This window comes from Tyto alba, unplaced genomic scaffold, assembly GCF_018691265.1.
Source record: "Tyto alba isolate M040663 unplaced genomic scaffold, T.alba_DEE_v4.0 Super-Scaffold_19, whole genome shotgun sequence".
Classification (NCBI taxonomy): domain Eukaryota; kingdom Metazoa; phylum Chordata; class Aves; order Strigiformes; family Tytonidae; genus Tyto; species Tyto alba.
The window spans coordinates 8,113,158-8,134,066 of NW_024881281.1; the positions used below are offsets into that span (position 1 = coordinate 8,113,158).

At 44.8% G+C, this 20,909-nt stretch overlaps 1 protein-coding gene across 1 annotated transcript in view; it reads right to left on the reverse strand.

Annotated features, from left to right (window-relative positions):
- Nucleotides 1-20,909, reverse strand: part of GALNT17 (polypeptide N-acetylgalactosaminyltransferase 17) — a 223,823-nt gene that overhangs the window by 117,955 nt on the left and 84,959 nt on the right. The window contains exons 4-5 of the mRNA XM_032993700.2: nucleotides 13,777-13,951; nucleotides 10,899-11,096 (exon numbers count right to left, since the gene is read on the reverse strand). Of these exons, the coding sequence (XP_032849591.1) occupies nucleotides 10,899-11,096; nucleotides 13,777-13,951 (373 nt within the window). The remainder of the gene's footprint in view (nucleotides 1-10,898; nucleotides 11,097-13,776; nucleotides 13,952-20,909) is intronic.

The window sequence follows — 20,909 nt, forward strand, 5'->3', positions numbered from 1 at the left end:
CAGCCTCTGGCCCTCCTTACAGGCAGCCAACTTCTGTGCTTCAGTGCAGCAGGCTTGAACCACTTCCCTCTTCCCCCAAAAAGAGGTGAGTCGGCCCAGGCATTAATCAGAGAAAAGTGAGTGCTAATCAGATCAAGCTACAAACAACCTCTACTTGACTGCTCATTAGCAAGTACCTGCTCATCTTCTAAGGAGCAGAACAGCTACAAGGCAACTGGGATCCCAGAAAGCTGTTCATTAAACACCACAGTGCCCAGCACAGAAAACCCAGCTTTCCTCAACCACCATGTTGGGGCAGAGAGAGCTCATCACAGCAGCCTCTTGTTTCCCCAGAACAGTCTTTTGCTCTCCCAAGATCCTCCTAGCACCGGAATCATAGCAGATTTCTGATCTGGGGACCCCAAAAATCTTCATGAGCTGTGAGGACTTCTCCCCATCCCACCCTCCCTCCACTTGAGATTCAAATACACGAGTTGAAGCAGCGGGGCTCATGCTGGGGAAGCGGGAGCAGTGACAACTCAGCACCTCAGCAAACCCTCTAGGATCAGCACAGCCCATTCTCTTCTGTAATGCTTCTACAAATACTGTTGGCGCAGCAAGGTTTAACAAGCCAGCAGCGCTTCTGCAGGTAGGCAGCCTCTCCATCCGCAAAGCCAGACACCAGGCGGTCACTGCACACAGTCATTTAAAGGCATTCTTAAGAGCTGCATTCTGGAGCCTCAAAAAACAGCAACTAAAACATGTTCAAATGTGCTTTCATCTACATATGAATGTAAAAAAATCACTGGCAACAATATTGTCTGCCAGTCTTTAATCTGTTCTTTGATGGACCCCAATGCACATAACTCCTTCAAGGGCCGTACAAGACCAGTCTGGCTGAAGAAGGCAGCAAATACCAACTTTTCAGTTGTTCTTCCCCAAATGCAGGGAGAACGTGGGTACACCCGTGTGTATGAGGGTGGGAGATCACCCACCCTGAAGTACTTTGCCTCCAGGAACCCAACAGCCAGTCTCTTGTCAAAGCCTGAAACACTCTTCTTAATTCCAACTTGCGATGCTCAGTTTGAAGTTTGAGCCTCTCTGATGTCTCACTTCCCGTGACAACTGACGGAGCTGTGGGGACTGTGTTCTGGAGACAAGCCGTCTCTCTCAAAGCTCAGTGTTCAGCAGTGATTCTTCCACCCACAGGATGTGTGTGCATGGCCCACCGTGCAGAACAGCAGTGCTCGCTGGAGACCAAACCTGCACCTAACTGATAGTGCTCTCAAAACTACTGCTTGATCCATGAATTAACTGTAAAACAAATCCTCCCGGGCAAGTCCTGTCTTCAGAGTAAGCAGTGACCGACTGGGGAGAGCTGGCAGCCAGGACATCTGTCACTCATGCCAGGCCATCCACAGCATCTATCCTCTCTGCTGCCACCAAATCGCACCCTACCTACGGCTGTGCTCTGCCACGTTACCCTCTCCCCTTACTCTCTAGGTGACGCTCACCTAGGCAGATGCACCTTCCACATCACCGAGGTTCTCAAGATCCAACATTTGTTTCTGGAGCTGCTGGTCAACACCAGCCTGCTAGCCTGGACCCACTCTTACACATGCCACAGGCAAGGCAGTGGGCAGGGGGCTGCTGCCCTGCACAAGGAGGTTTGTGGTCTTGCTCCTATCCCATTGCAAAACAAAAAGTCACCACACAGCCTAACTGGCAAGGTTACCCCAAACTTCCTCGAGAAGGTCTAAAAAAATATCAAACTGAAATGTCAGAATTTTAAAATACTCGAAGAGCTGTGTTTTCAGAGAACCACATACAGACAGGCTCAGCAGTGACCCAAACAAGTGACAGCAGCAGAACCGCCAGGAACTCGCAAAACTGCCCTTCCCCAGCTTTTTTCACTCGCGGATTTCCAAACCCGCGTGTTTGCCCTGGAAACCTGGGACGCAGAGAGCTGGCTACGGCTGGCCGGGCTGGCCAGCGCGGAGACCGGGCACTGGCGACGGCCACACAGAGCAGGGGAGACACGACCGCAGCCTTTGCCCCGCGCCTGCCAAGCCCACGTTTAATGGACAACCCCCAAGACACGTTTTGCCCATTAAACACACGATGTGCAAGCCTGCTGCTCGCACCCATGTGTTTTACAAGCACGGTGAAAGCATTTAGAGATTTAACCTCGAGAAGATTTAATTTCGACTATCCAACACAGAGCAGCAAGTCAGTGCTCTGGGAAGGGAGAGAGCAGGATAGTTTATATAAAAGCCTCCCGTGCTCCTAAACAGAGGCAGCTGGGAGCTCCCAGGCATCAACCACTTATTGCTTCAACTGATGGATATGATAATAAGGATCTATTTTTCCTTTAATTTAAATTATGCCTATTTATGCGCCACCGACTGAAAAGGACAGTGAATTAAAGTGCACATGAAAGAAAATCATAGCCCTCAGCACTTGCTCTCAAACACTCTTTTAAGTCTGTTTGATGAAGGGCTGCTATATTTTGTCAGCGAGCGCAATCGGCTCGATTATCACTTCTTTGTTTTGAATACCCACCTCCAAAGTCATTAAATACTTGCTTCTTAATGAGAATAGATTGGTTTTGGCCAATAAATCACTTAAATGCCATCTGCCAAAGAAAAAAGAAATTCCCCAACTCCTTTTTGCATGTTTTCCCCTTGGTTTCGGATTTAGAGAGAAAAGACATTTGTACAATCCATCAACAGCAGCTTTCTCCTATGGGAAGTGTGAACAGACCACAGAAAAGGCTCCATTCGGCTTTGACTTGGAAAACCACTTCATGGACTACTTTGAAACAATTCAGTCAGCGGGATACGAGCTCTGAATATTGGTGTTGCCCCAGATTGTTTTGTTTTTATTCATAAGATTATTTCGGTGAAAACAGACTGACTGAAGCTTAATTTTACCAGCAATTGTTAAATAATTCAATACTCATCTTTTCTGTCTCTTTAATGCCTCTGAAAAATCAAAACCCTTCACAAATTAAAGGCCAAATCCTGTTTACTTTTTCCTTTTCTAAAGGAACTTTGACATCAATAAAGGCTGTTTTTGTGACTTGGGCTCAGATTAAAAGTTCTGTCAGCGCAAGTATTTTATTAATTTTTTTTTTTTTTAAATCAGGAAAATGCTTTTTTTTTTTTTTTTCTTTTTAATCAAAATACTTCTCTTATACGAAGCTTTAAAAATACACAGGCAAATGCTTCTAGTATGGCCAGCTTGCTTTCTTTATAGAAATGGATTACACTAACATTTTATACCAATAAACTATGACTCCCTTCAGGAAGGAGGATTTGCTCCCTCTCCTACACCCTCTCTTCACCTCCTGACTGGACGAGCCCACAGGGGCTAACTGACCCTTGCCCAGTTTTAAAGGCTCTTCAGGTCAAAGCCCTGCTGACTTTGGTGCTTGAAGGAGGACTTGAAGTTGTTCCTGCAATAATGCCCCGAGTTTGTCAAAAAGCAGTGGTTTCAATGAAAAGAAGCCCCCACTGAAGGCTATGAAGGGCTCCTGGTTGCAAGGGGGGGTTAAACCAAGCTGGCCTGGAGGCTCAGGACTCAAGGGATGGGTCTCCTTCACCCTAGGAGAAACACAGCTTTGTCTGGGAGAGCTGCTTAATACTGCACCCAAATCCCACTCCACGCTCCAAAATGCTCTACCTAAAAAGTGCCCAAATGTTGCTTTTTCAATGTCACTTGGCCAAACCAGGCAAACCACCACCCATTCGGGTCCCTCCATTGTGTCCGTACCACGACACGCTGGTGTCTATGATGACAACACTGGCCGTGATGCTCAGAAGCTGCAGAAACAATGATCTGTCACTCCAGAAGCTTTTCTCTAGTGTACAGAAAAATCACATAGCCTGTAGGGTCCACTCCCAAAACCCTGGTGTTTGGTGGGAACTTTGCCATGTTTCAGTGAGGTTTGGATCAACCCCAGCTTCTGGACGCAGCCAACATTTGCAATCCCAGAGACAGTCTTACAAAAATAAAAAGATCCAAAACAAGATGCGATACTAGCATACGTGGAGATAGCTGTTCACCACCTAGGCTACTGCTAAACCAGCTACATATGCTCAAATCTCAGGTGCACCCTCAGCAGAGGCTTTATAGTCTTCAGGCAGTGGCATAAATACGTTCATCTTGTAAAACTTGGCACTGTTACAAATTATTAGACACCCTTTTCTTACGCTTTGCACTAAATTACGTAACATTAAAAATGACCAGATGAAGAATTCATCATAAAAAGGCATAACGCCAGCAATCTGAGCTTCAAAATGTCCAAAGCTCACAGCAGGTTTCTCACACCACAGGGAATCTCTGTGAAGTTTAAGAGCTTAAAATTCTCACACTAGTGAGTGAAAGTCACTTTGTACAGTGAATTGAGGTTCACTTCTCCCCAATACCTTTAAAATGAAAATCAAGGAAGTCAATTAAATATCTTTTTAATGTGTTGCCTCAAGTCATCACCACAAAAAAAACCCCTCGTGACTAAAAGGAAAACCCAAACTGAAAAAAGCTAAAAAAAAACCTGAAAACGTTCTTGTCAAAGGAGTTCTGAAGCTGGTAAAGCACTTGATGCTTGTAATTTAATCTGGAGATTAAATTACAATTCTGACCTAAATCTTCCCTCTCCTAGATTCTGAGCTCAAACAAGACCGCCTCAAATTAAACAGCGATGAAAAAAATGCCTCCATTTCTTCTGTTAGCTTGTTTTCAAGTTTTCAGTCACCTCCATTCTCCACGCCAGCCAGGAGTGACCAGACCTTAAGAGCCACATACTTGGAAGTTCAAGTCTCCAGCAACCACATTAAGGATGGCTGGGGTTTGATTTATTCAGCTGTTTACACGAGAACATGCTTGTAGAAGCTTCTCTTTCCAGAAGCACTAACAAACCCTTGCCTGGGGAAGACTGTCTGTATTGTTCCCATGCTGGACTAAGGTCTGGTCCCACGCACTTTGAGGCCAGAGGGATTTTTGCTATAAACCTGACAGTAGGATGCTGCCCCGCTGGACACGCAACTGCGGCGAGTACAGCACTTGGAGGAGACTCAGATTTCAAGGAAGAGAAAGCATTTGGGTGGTCAACACAGAGCTTTGCTTTCTTTGAGCTGCTTAAGAAAAGGGACTTTAGAGGCTCAGATAGATCACCAGTACCAGTACGTTATCTTTGTATTTGATTTAAATTTTATATGCGGCCATTAAAGAGCTCCATAAAGGTTCTGCAGCTCTTGTGGCGTTCACACACATCCGATCCCTCTAAGCAAACACCTGCATACAAGTATCTTCTCAGACATACCAGGTGAGGTTTCCAAATGCAAGTTATCATTATCACCACACGTCTGGCTCCTATGGAAATCAGCTTTCTCCTTGACTTCCAAAGCAGCTACGTCAGAAGAGAACATTTTACAGCTGCCTTCATACAGAAAGAGGAATCTTCCTGCAGTTCATAGATGCTAAGTCAGGAAGCACTAATTTTAAAAATATTCAACATTTCGTACAGTTTTCTAGGGAGTTTGAGATTTTTCAAAACAAACCAACAGAAACCCAGGAAATAACCTTTGAAATTCTGCCCTTTCCTCACGTCATCTATGTTTAACAGGCTGCAACATCTCTGCGTTGCTGGATGCCTTCTGATAAACTGCCATGCTGAGTACTCAAATGTTGGTGAAACTATTTACAGTAGTTTAAGTAAGCCTTTTAAACCTATCTATTGAGGTTTCGATGTGCTGCCATAACATGCTAATCCCTGCAAAGGTGCCGGGTGTGCTGCAGGAACAAGTTGTCCCAGATATGAAGATCCACTTGCATCATTTTGTGTGGCTGTAGAGATTATTCCTGAGAGCTTTTACTCCTATGGCTCTATGTCTGTGCATACCCAGTGCAGACAAGACTTCCAGGCTGTAACAGTTGCCTGGAAGAAGTCCCGTGGTTAGACTAGAAGAGGAAAGCACACACCAATAATTTAATTAAAATAAAGAAAACACCACCAAGTTTTTGTGCTTTTGAAATCCATCATGGGATGATGGCTGAAAGAAGCATTAAGGACAAACAATAGCTAGTAGTTTCTGGAATCAAAAACAAAATAACTATATACATATAAATATATATATATTTATAATTTATATATTATTATATATATAATATATATATATATATATATAAAATAATAGTAACAGATCTCTATGGTCTTACTGCATATGACACGCATAGCAACCAGAGCGGGAGACCTCAACACGCAGTTTGCAGTCTATGACTCAGAGAACAGTTTATATTAAATACCAAAAACATTTTGTTAAGCAGTAGAATCAGGCACCTTCTCTCCACTCATGTGTTGTATTCAATAACCTAAAACCCCTCTGTTTTTCTTCCATCTCAACCTCTGCACCATTTACACAATTGGGATGAGAGTTTGATCTTTTGTAAGTACACTGCGAGAGCAAATTCATTAGCATTTGTGAGGCTGAGATAACAGGTAATTGGGTGGGTTAATTCAAATTATTTTCATCTTTAAAAAAGCCCAAACCTAACAGCCTTTCTATTCTTTTACAATCCATAACTCTCAAACCCGATTTCCTCCTCACAGTGATCTTAATACTAATTAAATGAGCTTTTGTCTTCCAACACCAGTAAAAGATTAAGTACCTCATAAAACAGCTGCAGCAAAGCCCCATCCAAAGTTCAATTTAACCTGCTAGCTGGTTCCCAGCTGGCACCCCACACACACTGCGTGTTTGGAAAGAGGTTTCTTTCTCCTCTCTGAAGTCACCCGAGGACTTCTCCTTCAGCCCCAACACATATCCAAGGGGTTGCTAACTAATGGAGCTACTCAGCAGTGCTTTTGCCTCTTGGACTCAACCAATCCTTCCAGCCAAGTGTGGAAAATCCAAACAGAAAGTCGGGAAATGCATTCTATTCTAAATAATCTATCGTTTGGGAGCAGTGCGGTCACAGCACTGTCAATGGACCCATCAACCAAGCAGCAAAGATTCAAGTTTCTCTTCTCTCCACTGGGATATGTGAACAGCAGAAAAGCACAACGACCCTGATTTCCATGCTCGGGTAAGTGTCTCTCGTCCTCAAGACTGTTTAATATGCACTATCTGCTTGCTTGGCTTCTTGAAGAGACACAGATGCAAGAGTGCATTTAATTGTTTTCCTGAATCAGACCCCTGGAGCCATCAATATCTCACATATGTAATTATAAATCATGAGTCTTGCAACTGAAGCACAATCAGCACATCTAGCCATAAATCTTCCAGATATCAGCAATTTCTCCAAAGCTGCTTTTTGACAGGACCTGATGCAGCATGAACTAAGTCAGGCAGAAGCAACTGCCTGCACCGAGGTTCGCAGCTCACTGGTGCTGCAGCATTGGGCAGAGTTCAGACCCCCAAAAAGCCAGGTGGGAATTGAACCATTCCTGGAGATCATGAGAAGGTGGATCCTACCCTGGGATGCCCCATGTCCAGATCAGATCAGCAGTCTGAAATGTCACAGTATTTCCGAAGACCTTTTTTGGACTTCCCACAGGACACGGAAAGCGTCAGCTTTCTTCCATTTTTTGTTGACGCACAGGTTTTCTGGACTCTCAGTAAGCTCTGATCAATGTGTATCATTAAATAATAAAGGACTGGGTAAATCTTGGCTACGTCTCCTAGAACAAAGTATGTCCAGGTACGTAATGCAAGCATGTATTCCTTTATACACACTCTCTTAGCACCACATGAACTAGGAAATCAAAACATCTCTGCAAGAACTCGTCGTGATGAAGATCAGGATCTATATGATGACCGTTTCAAATGTCACTTACTGGCTGCCTCTTCTGTGAGAACTAATTTAGACATGATACATTACACTGTAATCACAATTTTATCTTCTGGGCAGAGGTAGTCAGAGGAAGTCTGTAAGCCTGGCAAGGAAAGTCTAGCTGCGAAATGCATGCACAGCTGAGTGCTAAGGTCGAGGGTATCTTTGTGTATCAGAATTTTAAATGTTAATGGAAAAAAAAAATGCAAAAGAAGATGTATTACAGAATACAGGTATCATATTCTGGCATCCCTCCTAGGCATTAAGAGAGACTACTTCTTGGAGGGAAATTATTGGGTAAAGCAGGACCCTGGAGCCAGTTTGAGACTGGGCCATATTTTAGATGGGTTTCATGCCATCAGCTCTCTTTGCCTGGATAATTATATCTTGTGAATTATCCATGAGAGAAAATTGCCTCCAAATGTATTCACACAGCTGTCTGTCTCCAGTCTCTGCTGCTGAGTATTTGGTAGGGGCTGACACACCGGGGCTCACAGGCACACAGGAGCACCCCTCGCAGGCAGGGGAACCTATCTCAGGGCCGCCATAATCCCCATGCACTGAGAGAGTAAAACCAAAAAAAAAGAAATAAACTGCTTTGCTTCACTCACTCTCTTTTATCCTAAAAAGACTCTAAAAAACTAATGTACCTCTGTATACTATAACTTCAGAATTTCCTCTAATCCCATGCATAATTACATGGAGCACTGCACTGGTACCCCTTTCATGCAAATATTGCCATAAAGTGCGTAGTTTTCATAGCATTATATGACAAAAAAAATAACTGTAGTCATTTATTTCTGGTCTGTATGTGGTTACACAACATAATGCAATGAGACAGTATTTTTCATTAGCTTTTTGTTGTGGACACTACCCATTTATCTTTCTCATAATCCTTCCCCCAGTGCATATTAACAATGTTATTCTACTAAGTTGTTTAATTATTTAACATCACTGGGAGGCTACAGAGTTTGTTCCAGAAGCCCTTTCCCAGAGCACCCTTCAGAGGCAGTGCCCTTCCACCCTGGCTCCCCTTAACCCCCGAGCCCTGATTCCCACACACCACGGCCTCGGGCAGCAGCATCCCCATTACAGATGCCTTTAACACACTCAAAGTGGATGATCGCGACATGCATCCTTGCTGCTGCCAGCTGAGCGCCTCCGTAAGCCTTCCCTGACCTCTAATTCAGTGGTGGTTCAACTCAGCAGTGCTCAAGCACTGAGCAGGCAGACCCTCATGATTACAGGGCTGCAGATGCCGCGGGGCTCATGGGACATCACCCGCTCTAAGGTTATGTCTCTGAAAGGGGATGCAACTGGTGCAGAAAGGTTGCAGGAACCCCAGAGCAGACTGATAAACCTCTCCCACCTCCCAGTTCCTCCTAAGCAGTAACTGCTTGCATCTGCTTAAATGCATAAATATGATGCTCAACATCCAGTCCACATTTTAGCAGCATCCACCAAAACAACCTAACACGACATTCTGCCCAACAGAAAACAAATCCCATGGCAAACTGTTCACTTGTATAGCACTAGATCAGAAGTCCATAAAACCTCCAGGCAGCACCCACTCAAAGCTTAGCAGTACCTGTTGACCTTCAACATTGAACCAAGGGAAGAAAATGTGTTGGTAGATCTGGAGATGTGTGTGTCCAGCACCCGTGTGACCATATTTGTATTCCTGGCTTTGGCAGCCACCTTTGTAAACCGGTTCATATCTGGAGAGCCTGGGTCAAAGCTACCTCTTAAAAAAATTATATCCTCCTCGCATTAGGTACTGACCTTCCCACTCAGTTTCTTCACAGCCATCCAACCCTTCGGCTCCCCATAGCTCTCCTCCTCTTCCTCAATCACTCTCCTTCCCTGTCTCTTTCCCTTCTCATCTTCCCTGCCATCAAACACCAACTTCCACAAAGAAGCCTGCCCCTCCCCATCTGTCTCTGCCACAGCTTGCCCTCCTTAACTGCTCCCCTAAGCACACTGAAACTGAAATTAAAACTGTGTTCTTGTAGGAGAATATAACAGAAGGTCATGCCATATATTTAAACGTCATATTCGGGTAGCTCCAGTTTCCTCAGTGCCCCACTTCAGACAGTTTTTGAACCACAGCAAGCTCCTGGGTGGTGTTACAGTCACGGGACATCCCATACACTCAAAGCCTGACTGTTTCTCCCATCTGCATCCGTTTGGTCTAATGAAAAGAGGTTGCTCTTCCCTGCGACGCTTTCTTGACTTCTACATCCACTGGCTGTAGAAGTGGTCCACTTTTATTATCCTCCAGAGACACTGGTCTGGGCACCAGTCACGCTGCCACCAGAACTGCCAGCACCACACTGCTCACACCTCACTTGCAAAGGCTTTTCTGAACTCCTCAGCTTTAACTTCTGTACACCCCAGCCATACAGTCCCTCCTTTAACAAGTCACTCCTGATCATAGCATCACTTCTGATATTTAGGGGCTGTCGAGAGAAAAATCATTGACCTCTGCTGCAGACAGAGCAGCCCCAGTCTCCCACCCACACCGAGCTATTCCCTGCCCTCCTGCTTTTGTTTTGTCTGAACGGTCTTGTCCCACACTTGAAGTCTGGAGGGTCTGGGGCAACATTTCAGAGCTGACGATCCTGTAAGCTGAAGTGTTAGAACATCCTAAAATATATTTTTCCAAAGTTCTCCCTGAGAGGAGATGTACTTTTTATTCAAGAAAAAAACAGAGCTGTGTTTCATGAATTCACACTCAGTTCATTACACAGGAATAATCACCTCATTCCTTATGATTTGCAAAAACTTAACGCTGTAATTAAGGTGAAGCGACTTTGTCATATGCAGTTAAACGTAAGACTGTACAAATCTACACAGTTCCTATACTTCCCCAGTGATTTTGCATATTGTTACCAAATAATAATCCTTTCCAAATCCCTTCACCCTAGCAAAACCCTTCCTGGTTTCTGTTACAGCCCCTCTGAGCTGGCTGGTGTTACGATACTATATCCAACCCCTCTAAGCTGGCTTCCCCACTTTATCTTTCTTCATTTTGCTTCACTGCACCTCACTGACAGAGTGAGCAGTCCCCGGGCTCTGCAACGTACCTGATGGGCAGCGAGGGGTCTCCAGCATCCCACCAGTCCTTGGGGGGGCTGATGTACATGCACCACAGCTCCCAGCTGTACCCGTGGGCAGAGTTCTCGTAACGCTGCACCTCAAAGTTGTCCTGCTTGATGTTGTCTATGGAGGGAAGAATGACCCTTCTCCGATTCTCCTGAATTCGTGAAAGTACTGGCTCAGCCCTGAGTGGTAAAAAAAAATTAAGCACAGGAAGATACCGTTAATTTCTCTCATGATACGCAGGTGGACACCGTAGCTTTCATACAGCTTGTGCACTTAAATGAGGGTAAGAAAACAGACGTTCTTGACACTGTTCGGGAAACAGAAGAGAATAACGTGGACTCCTCTCTGCTCTCAGTCACAAGTCACATCATATCTTCAGAGAGACACAGCAAAACCCAGCCTGAGGAGCCCGGAGACCGTCACGAGGCTCCTTGCAGAGTCAGCGAGTGACCCCAGATTGCAACACATCGGCCTCTGTCTCACTCTTCCACTCACCTGTGCTTTTATCAGCACAGAAATCACACAGAGAGGCAAAGCATTCATGCTGCCAAGCTCAAAAGGTCATTTCTGAAAGGCTTGCCAGGCTCTGTCAGCCACAAGGGAGATGCTGCAAGAGGACTGAACGTTTCCACTTGATGGGGTTTCCCACCCGGACACATCCCTTGCGTGGAGCACAGGGGCCAGCTGCTGCGCACAGAGCTCGGGTAGCTGCAGCCCTGCAGGTCTGGGCAGCTGTAGTGCTCTCCTACACAACTGACTACACAAATTCGTGGACCAGCTGAAGTTATCTGCGTGAGGAAAGGCCTGTTTCCACAAACTAAGGCATTAAATTAAAACCTCTGAAACTGAACCTCATCTTTTCCTGCAGAGGTAGTGCATCACATTTTCTCTGGTGTGCTGGTTTAAAAATGTGTTAAGTATTAATTCCATATTCTGAACTTTTTAAGTTTAAAAATGTCCATGTTTTTACACTGAGCTTTCCTGAAATCCTTACTAAGATACCAATGGAATCAGATGACACATTAACTAGGGGCCCGTTTTGCAGCATGGACCGACTGCACAGCCAGGAGCAGCTCAGACAAGGTGCTCCATGACCACCTGGGGACTCCTTCCACGTAAGACCTATGGACAACAAGGAGCTAGCTCTCTCCACAGTGGGTAAAGCGTGGAGCACCTTTGCCCAAGGATGCTGTGAATCTTTAATTTTACATGGGCTCAACAGCCAACAGGAAAAACCTCATGAGAAATGCAGTGACGGTTACTAAACGAACAGAAGCTATGTCTGCCTCACATCTGACTTCAGTAGCGTAGTCTGAAAGAATATTGTATGTGCTGGCCCCACCCATATATGCTTTCCTAGGCTTCTGGCCATGGTTAGTGGCAGAACAGGAGGTTAGACAGGCCCTTGGTTTGTCTCAGCACAGCTGCTCTCAGATATTTCTGTTCCACCTGGATAGTTATCCTGTGTAAGCTGCAACATGCATCTGCAGGGTAACTGCACACAGATTCCCACGCTGCCATGCACGGGTGGGCATCCTGCACAAAAACACAATGCCCAGGCTGGGAAGCCTGTCTCATAAACTTCTCTTCTGTAAAGAAAGGCCACGAAGGATGTGCTTTGTTTAACCACGCTTTACCTAGTTCAAACTTCCCCCAAATCCCAAAAAAACATGTCCCTGGGCAGAACAGGATAAATTCTTAAAAGTAGGACTTTCTGAAGAGTCCTTTTTATCTTGGGACACAGTTCAAGGACTCTATAGCTACAAATTTTATCTCTGGCATGTTCAGATGCGCTCAGAGCAAGGGGTGCGCTCAGCCTCACCTCTGCAGCCCAAGAGCCACTGACTGACCTGGGCTCAGTCTGCAAACGAGGAGTAACTTACACACCTGGTGCCAGGAGCGGGTACATAACACCAGAGTGAGTCAAGCCCACGCTGCAGAGAAGCTCACTCTCTATCCTTAGAAAAGCTGTTTCAAGAGCTCAGTAAATGGGATCTTCCTCCATATACCAATAAAATCAGGTGTGAGGACTTAGTGACCTGAAGAGAGGAACCTTTAGCTGGGAACAGAGATATCAACATAAGAAACAGCTCTTAAAGACACCCTTCAGCTGCATTGTCATTACAAAGAATTCAATAACTGTGCAGAACTCTTTGTTTGCAGCTGTTAAAGCATTTTTCTTGTGGATGTTACTTTCTGTTCAAATTAGACGCAAGTTAGCTTCTTCTACCACCACTTTTCTAAACATGGACCACTTACTTTTTACACTCAAAGTAAAAAAAAAAAAAAAAAAAAAAAAAAAAAAAAAAAATCACTCTCAGGCTCCTCTCATGATCTAGACTCAAACTGAAGCCACTTGAACTGAAATGTTTTCAATCCCTCTGAAAATATCCTTACGAAACACCTTTTACTGCTTCTGCACCTCTGCACTTATTCCTAGCTGTAGAAGAAACAAATCAATCCAAACCATCTAAGCCTTCCCCAGTAGGATCCAGATGCAAAGGGCAAGGAAGCGGGAAACATTTTCTCTTTCAATCCCTTGCTGCCTGGGCTTTTTTAAACTTACAGAAATTACTTAGGGCTAAGGGAATGGGAAATCAACCTAAAAAATATAAACAGGGGCAGCGGGTGTGCGCAAATAAAGGAAGGACTAGAAAAGGATTACAGAAAACAAGGGCAAGGAAAGGTTTTCCTTGTATCTTCTCATCGTATCTCATCAGTGGCCATTCAATACAGAAGGAAGACAGGATTAATAAGCCAGTGGATTTGTTTGCAAACACATCCTTACAAAATGATGGACTGTCTCTTGTTTAACGCGTCACATACACTCTTTCCGAGACCTTGAGGTTGAGCACCTACCAGCCGGCAGTGAACTCCACATGAGCATCAAAAAATCCAGTGATCTGGCCAGTGGCAGCTTTCCAGCCTTCAATACGAGCTCGGATAAGGCCTTCCCTCTTCTGGTTGCGCACCACCTTCACGAGGCCAGGATATCGTTTATTGACATATTCTTCTAGTGGTGCCTTCAGTTCCTCTAGAGAAGAAATGCCAGAGAACCCATTGAAAAGGTGTTAACAGTTTTCACTTAAAATAAACCCACTTTACTGGAGGAAATGAGCATAACTTACTGGAGCCACGCATCTCTGAACAGCACTGGGAGGGATATAATCATTTAGGGTCAATCAGTGCTGATTTGCAGAAGACCACCCAATGGCAGACTGACCACAAGCCTTACAAAAGAAATCCAAGGTTGCAAAGAACAATGCTGTTGGATGACTAAGGAGCCCAAATGCCATCTCTGGAGGCAAAAGGCAGCAAGAGGCCAGCTAGATTGCCTTGTAATATCTAGGTATCGCCCCACCGAAAGAGGACAGAAAGAAGTCACCTGTGGATACCAAACGCCAGTGCTCTGAATTTCAGATGGAGATTTTAGCTGAATGGATTGCTAGAAATGCTGCAAACCCCATCTGAAATAACTTAAACTACATCAGAACTGTGTATGAGCTTCACTATCCTTTTTACTCAGCCTCACTACTACAGTCTGAGCATCTGCTGTATGTTTTCCAAGCTTTGCCACTAGAAAAGTTGAAATTCCCCCTACTTTTATAACAGAATGAAAGAGATTTTGGCTTTGTTCAGAAGATCCTCATGCCACATATCTTCTGTTCATTGGAAACTGCAGATCATTTAATTACGTTGTCTGAGCCCGTATATGTACTATGGCTGAGAATATAATGGATCTGTCAGTCTGCAGTCATTACCAGCATTAAACCAAGTATTGAGTATAAAAGACACACAGGACTTTGAACGCGGAAGCATATGAAAGGTTTCAATAAGGGGTAAGTACTATCATGTTTTTCTAACAATTTGGAAAATCGCTAGTGCTCTGCCAGGAACCTTGGTCCTTTTACTTCCTGGTGCATCAGTTAAATGCACGAAAAGAAATCCTAAGAATGTCTTTTATCCCTATGAGGCTCCAAGACAGCATAAAATTAAGATATGGTCCGTGACCCCAAATTACACTCTATTACCCTTCACATATACTCTCCCTCAAAAAAAAAAAAAAAAAAATTAAAAAAAAAAGAAAAAAAAAAAAAGAAAAAAGTCACCATTAATATGATCCATAAGATAAATTACTCAAGACATGAGCACATTGTAGGTTCCTACATGAAGGAAACATGACAATGGAGAGCAAGAGAGTAAAGAGCAAGTCCCATCTGCTGGGCTTAGCCCAAGAAATCATCAAAGAAAAAAGGATTATCTGTTCCCTTCCCTTCCACGCCTTCTTCCAAGCACATAAAATGTGCTTTCTTCAGACTGTCTTTCTGGGATGGTTCCCCTCACATATCAATTTCCCAAAAGTCTCATTTCTCTTTTATGCTGAAGTGGGAATAAAAAGAATAAAGCAAATGAGCCCCTTCCTCAATTCAAAGCATCTGCATCACATACATACATAACTCAGCAACTTCCATTTCATGCTGAGCCACTCAGAGAAAAAACAGTATTTTATGGAGACAACAACTCTCCCGAACAGTTTTAAGGAGACAGAGACACAGATTTTTTGACAGATGAAACCCCACATGCATAGCATCGGCATCTCACGTGTTTTTATCAGAAGGTAGGTCATTAATGCTGCAGACCACTGCATTACAGGCTAGGCTGAATAATTAAAACAACTTTCAAATTGGAGTTTTAATCTCAGCTGAAGGAAAACAGGAAAAATCTTCATGGGAATTGCTTGAGCTGCTTGAAGGAAAGTGTAGCTCTAGTGAAACAGGGAAGAATTGTAACGTCGTGTCTCAAAGGCAGCGAAGGGTGAAGCCTGAGAGATCCCTACACACATCACGCTGTGTAACAGGCAGCTTGTCAGAAACTCCCTGGGGAGCCACAGCCACGTCCTTCTCCTTTCTGAAAGAATGCTGGATGCCAGCAGGTGAAGAACTGATCTGCTGAGAGCACGAGGGCCAGCACAGCATGTCCGTGCACCTGCGAAACGGCACGAGGCGACTAGGGAGAGCCGGTCGAGAAGTCGCTTATGACTAGCATCGTTCTAACCCACCACCCCGGTCGTTAGCAGAGGCCAGAGGGGCCCTCTCCTGCCCACAACACACGCTACAAACAGCCCTAATGGGCTGCTACCCAAGTGCAGAAACACTCAAGAGAGACCAAAGCATTAAGCAGACACGGGAAACTAGGTGCCAGACCCTCTCTCCGCTAAGAGCTTCCTGCACAGCCTTGCACACATTTCTGGGCCTTGCTCCCTGCCTTCCCTCCCAGTCTGGCTGAGCTCACAGCACATGCCTTTTGGGTGAGAATTCACTTTTCTTATGTGCCTGTGCGAGTCCTGATGGAGGAGATGGCTGCACATCTGTGCCAGCCTTTGCCAGTCTCTCGCCCTTCTGAGCTGGTTTGCAGCTCTGCGGGAAGAGGTCACGGTACACAGTGGCTGCTGAGTGCTATTTTGGTATTATGGGCTACATACACTCAATGGGGCATCCAGCCAGCAGGCCCAGGGATGGGGTGGGCTCTGTATTTCTCTTCTCAGCACACCCAGAATTGCAGGGTGGAAAATCCAGTCTCGGGTAACAAAAGTGAAGTGCCAGTCTCTGGGAATGCTCTTCAAAACTCCTGTTCAAGTACCACATGAGCCCTCGCCCAGGTCTCCCCTCGCCAGTGAGCAGGACTGATGTGGCCGTGTCAAAAAGTACAAGTGGAAACCCCAGCACCAGCACAGCTGTGTCATCAGAGCTCCCCCAGTCCCAGGGATGCTGATCCTGCGGGACCAGACATGCTCAGCTCCTTCCATGTGAACTCTGGCAGGCTGGAAATCATAACTCACAAATCTAATCTTAATCCAAGTCATTTGAAGTCATTCCTAATTTTACCCTGTGTTTTCCTTCACTCAGCAGTCACTTCATTGAGTGCCATTAGTGTAACAGGAAAACAGCTCACGGCAACTCTGACGTGTGTTGTCAGAACATGTGGCTCCAGGCTGAGGATGTGGAGAGCTGCTGCATTAAGGTCAGGAGTAGCAAAGCTTTTAGCCTATTATATTAACTTCAGAAATGTTTCATCCTCAACTGTCGTATCTTTGCAGCATGTCCCAAAGCTGTAATAGGAAGGCTGGGAGGTCTGAGGTAGTATGCCAGGAATTAAATGACTTGCACTAATGGACAATAGCAGACAGCCTTCCTTAAAGGAGTCAGCTTTCACACAAACTGGCAACCTGGCCTTTGGATCTGCTATTTTCAGGACTTCATGCAAACTACAGCCAGGGAGAAAGCATCTCACAATTCAGATAACTTGCTGCCATTCCTCTTACCTCTGCTTTGCACAGAGTCACAGTGGTGCTTTCACCCCTTTTGCTCATCGCTGAAAATGAGAATATCCACTGGATTCTAAGCCAATGACAATTTTAGCATGATAATCATCCCAGTGCTCATCAAATGAAACTCTGGATGCAAAGTAATGACAAAGAAAGTCAGAAGCCAAGACGGAAGAAAAGCAGTGGGTCCCTAGCTCGCTTGCACCCTTCCTCACCAAAGGCCACTTATGTAGGCCATGCACTCGTGAGGTACCCGAGTGGGTGGATCTACTCGGGCTACACAACCAGTGATATGACCCAAACTAAGCACTGCAATGGAATCTATATGGCACTCCTCCCCCCAGCACTCACATCCTTTGAGGAAGGCTACTGGGCCACCCTTCAGACCACAGCCACATCATTCCTAAATCATGCTTATTAAAGATGCAATCAGTATTTGTGAACATTTGGTCTTTGCCATTACATGAGCTACTTCCAGGGAAGGTTTGCAGAGAAAAACCCTACTGAAAATGCCAGCAGGTTCACTTTCAATCCTGCCTTTTGTTCTCCATCTGTCTGTATTGATCTTCACTGAAAGGCTAGTCCAAGGAACTAGAATCCAATAGACCTGTTGCTCTATTAAAAAACCCATCTGCCAGCTGCAATGACTTATGTTATCTATTGCAAAGTATTTTGTCACCTACATGAGCATTCTGGGAAACAGGCCTGTCAGAAAGATTGAACCACCTGATGCCACTGAAAGTAACCACGTCACAGACATTAGCGCAGAAGCAACTGCAGGAACATCCACCTGCTCAGTGCTCCACACCACAAATCCTGCCCAGATCTCCCCAAATCCTTCTGAAGTCCCCAGAACAAGAGGTGGGAGCTGCCTGTTGCCACACAAAGAAAGGAGGCAAAGACCAATGGCACCAGAGAAGCTCAAGGAACTACCAACAGCAGAAAATTTCTTATACAACAATGCTCAGGTGGTCCTAGGGAGCGGACCACACCTCCTGTACACCCCTAAAGAAAACATAGCTGTGTTTGCCAGGCTGAGCTGGGTGGGAAAAGTCTACACAGTGCAAGGCTATTATCAGAAACACTAAAGCCCGAAGGACACAGGAGTCAGGGCTGGAAGTGCTCCAGTGCCATGGGAGACACCAGCCCTCCCTCGTCGCACGCTCTCGCCTGCCTGAAATGCCAAAGCCATCACGGGCTGGATTTCTGCAGCATGAACTCACAAAAGAAACTCCTTCAACAAGCAATATATGCATGTGAGAATTTTTGCAGAGAGACTCAGAGACAGGTAAGTCTCCGAAGCTTTTTGCCTGGAAATACTGAAGGGGAAACTGTGAAAAGGGGAAGAGGTACATGAATCAATTCTCATACAGGATTACAGACAAAGCAGGTTGGCTGCAAGCCCCTGGTTCATTTGGTTCAGCAAAAGCCAGAGACACAAACCAAGCAGGTTTGCTGCTCTCCTCCACGCCCTGGCTGGGCCTGAAAGCCTTGGATCTGAACACCAGTGGGTCTGCACCAGGTCAGATGCAATTAAGCAACCCATCTTTAGTTTGAGCAATTGGAAGAATTAGGCACTTGGGTTGGACCAGCGCCTAGGAAAAGCTGAGATATGACTCAGCTTCTTGCAATCTTGTTAAAACCTTCCTCTAAACACAAACACACACAAAACGCAAGCAAGCCAGCTCCCGGGAGAGCATGCACGAACCGCTGTTGTTGCTGTTGAAATGAGCTGCAAAACAAGAAAGCGATATATCAAGTCACAGCTAATATGTTACACCGAGGTAAATTACAACCCATAGCATGTCTCCCTAAGCGTAGCCAGCTCCTTTAAGCAGTCTTTTATCCAAAGGTTTTCTTTTATACTGAGCAGTTTGCTTTTCAAAGAGATATTATCACAGATTAAAAACATTAAAAGACAGACAGCAAAAAAAAAAAAAAAAATCAGGTGATGATTAAGCAACAGACTCAGACAAAGTGTGCAGCTGCAAGATAACGTAACATCTCAGGGGCACATTGCTGCATCCCTCTAACAACCTAGGAAACATGTTATCACTCAGAAACACAACCTGCACACTATCTTTGTAATTACACCCCTGCAACAAACACAAACAAAAGCAGACTCCAAAAAAGTCTTTATGAAGTATAATGTGCAGCTGAAGGGAGAAGGGGGTTCAAACTACAAGTCCCCAGGCTTATTCCTTCAAGGAAGCATATTTTTTTCCCCTGTTACAATACATTGGTATCTTTTATCTATTTGCAGCTCAGAAATAAAGAATGAGAATGACTGTGTTCATTAACTTTTAATCTCTCATTGCATACTTTTATGTCGTGCAGTGTTGCTGTACATACCACATGACAACAAAGCTAAGAGCAAGAAGTGTCTAACGAGTCTTCAGAAGCAGTTTGTTCCAGTCTGAAAACTACAAAACACAAAAAGGTTTTGATCGTGTCTGTGTAATTAGTGGTCTACCTGAAGGGCAGGTAACAGTCGGGGTGCGCGGGGTACGCAGTTCTTACCTCTATCCCTGGGACTCATTTTAAAACTTGAAGTTGACTTGGAAATCCCAGGCGTCTTTTAGTATTTGGTTTGGGAACATGCTTTGTTCTTCAATTACCAATACACGCACTGTTTCCTCTTCACATCTGTGTAAACTGCTCCCTGACAAAACCTACACAGGAACCCCCGCAGCGTGCAGCCCCGAGCCACAGACTTCCATGAGCCTTTAGCAACTTTCCAAGAAGCTGCTTCTGGTAACGCACCAGGGTACAACACGGCTACTGCTTTTCAGCCACTACTCTCTAAAGGTCAACCTCCTTTCAGGTGTTTAAAACTGAGCCCCCCCAAAGGCTTTGCCCGAGCTTCAGTGAGAAGCCGTACACCCATAAAAGCTGTCCCTCAAACACACATGGCTGCTCACAAAGAGGCTAAATTGCTCCTCTTGTTCAGTCACAGCCACCAAAGTCGCACCCACGCAATCCCATCCTCTGCTCGACACCAGCACGCGATCCTCCAGGATTCATCTCTAAATCTTAGAGCTCATGAGAAACTATTTTCCTGTAATTATTTTCCTGTAGAAGCCAAATCTATATATTACAACGACTTTGTTTGTAATATCCAAAGCATCAACTATATGATGTTGCTATTGCTGCTCACAATTATTTCCTACTATTAGTGGGAAATATATGACAATGTTATTGCCATTAATAATTCTTTGCTGTCATTGAAGCTCCTTGACGATGTAGAGAATGAACGCATGGGTCCCAGAGATATGATCTAGTTTGTATCATTTCTTTTATATAAGAAAACTAGATTATTACACGCTTGGGAGGAGCTCTCCATAAACATCTGCCAAGTTACCTCATTATCTTCCTTCGAATCCCTCCTTAAAAATCTCATTTGTCATGATGCCTACAAAGACTCAACAGCATAGTACTGACATTACTAACTAACTGTCGTGGTTTCGGCCTGATTGACAGCCAACCACAATGCAGCACCTCTCTCTCCCTTCCCCTCCGGCAATGAGAAGGGACAGAGAGCCAGGCTCGGGGTTCAAGATAGGACTGGGATGGGGGAAAATCCCCCTTTTATGATCATGAGCAAAAGGCAGACTCGTTAGGGGAAGAAAAAAAAGAACATACATTTATTACAGACACTAACAACACA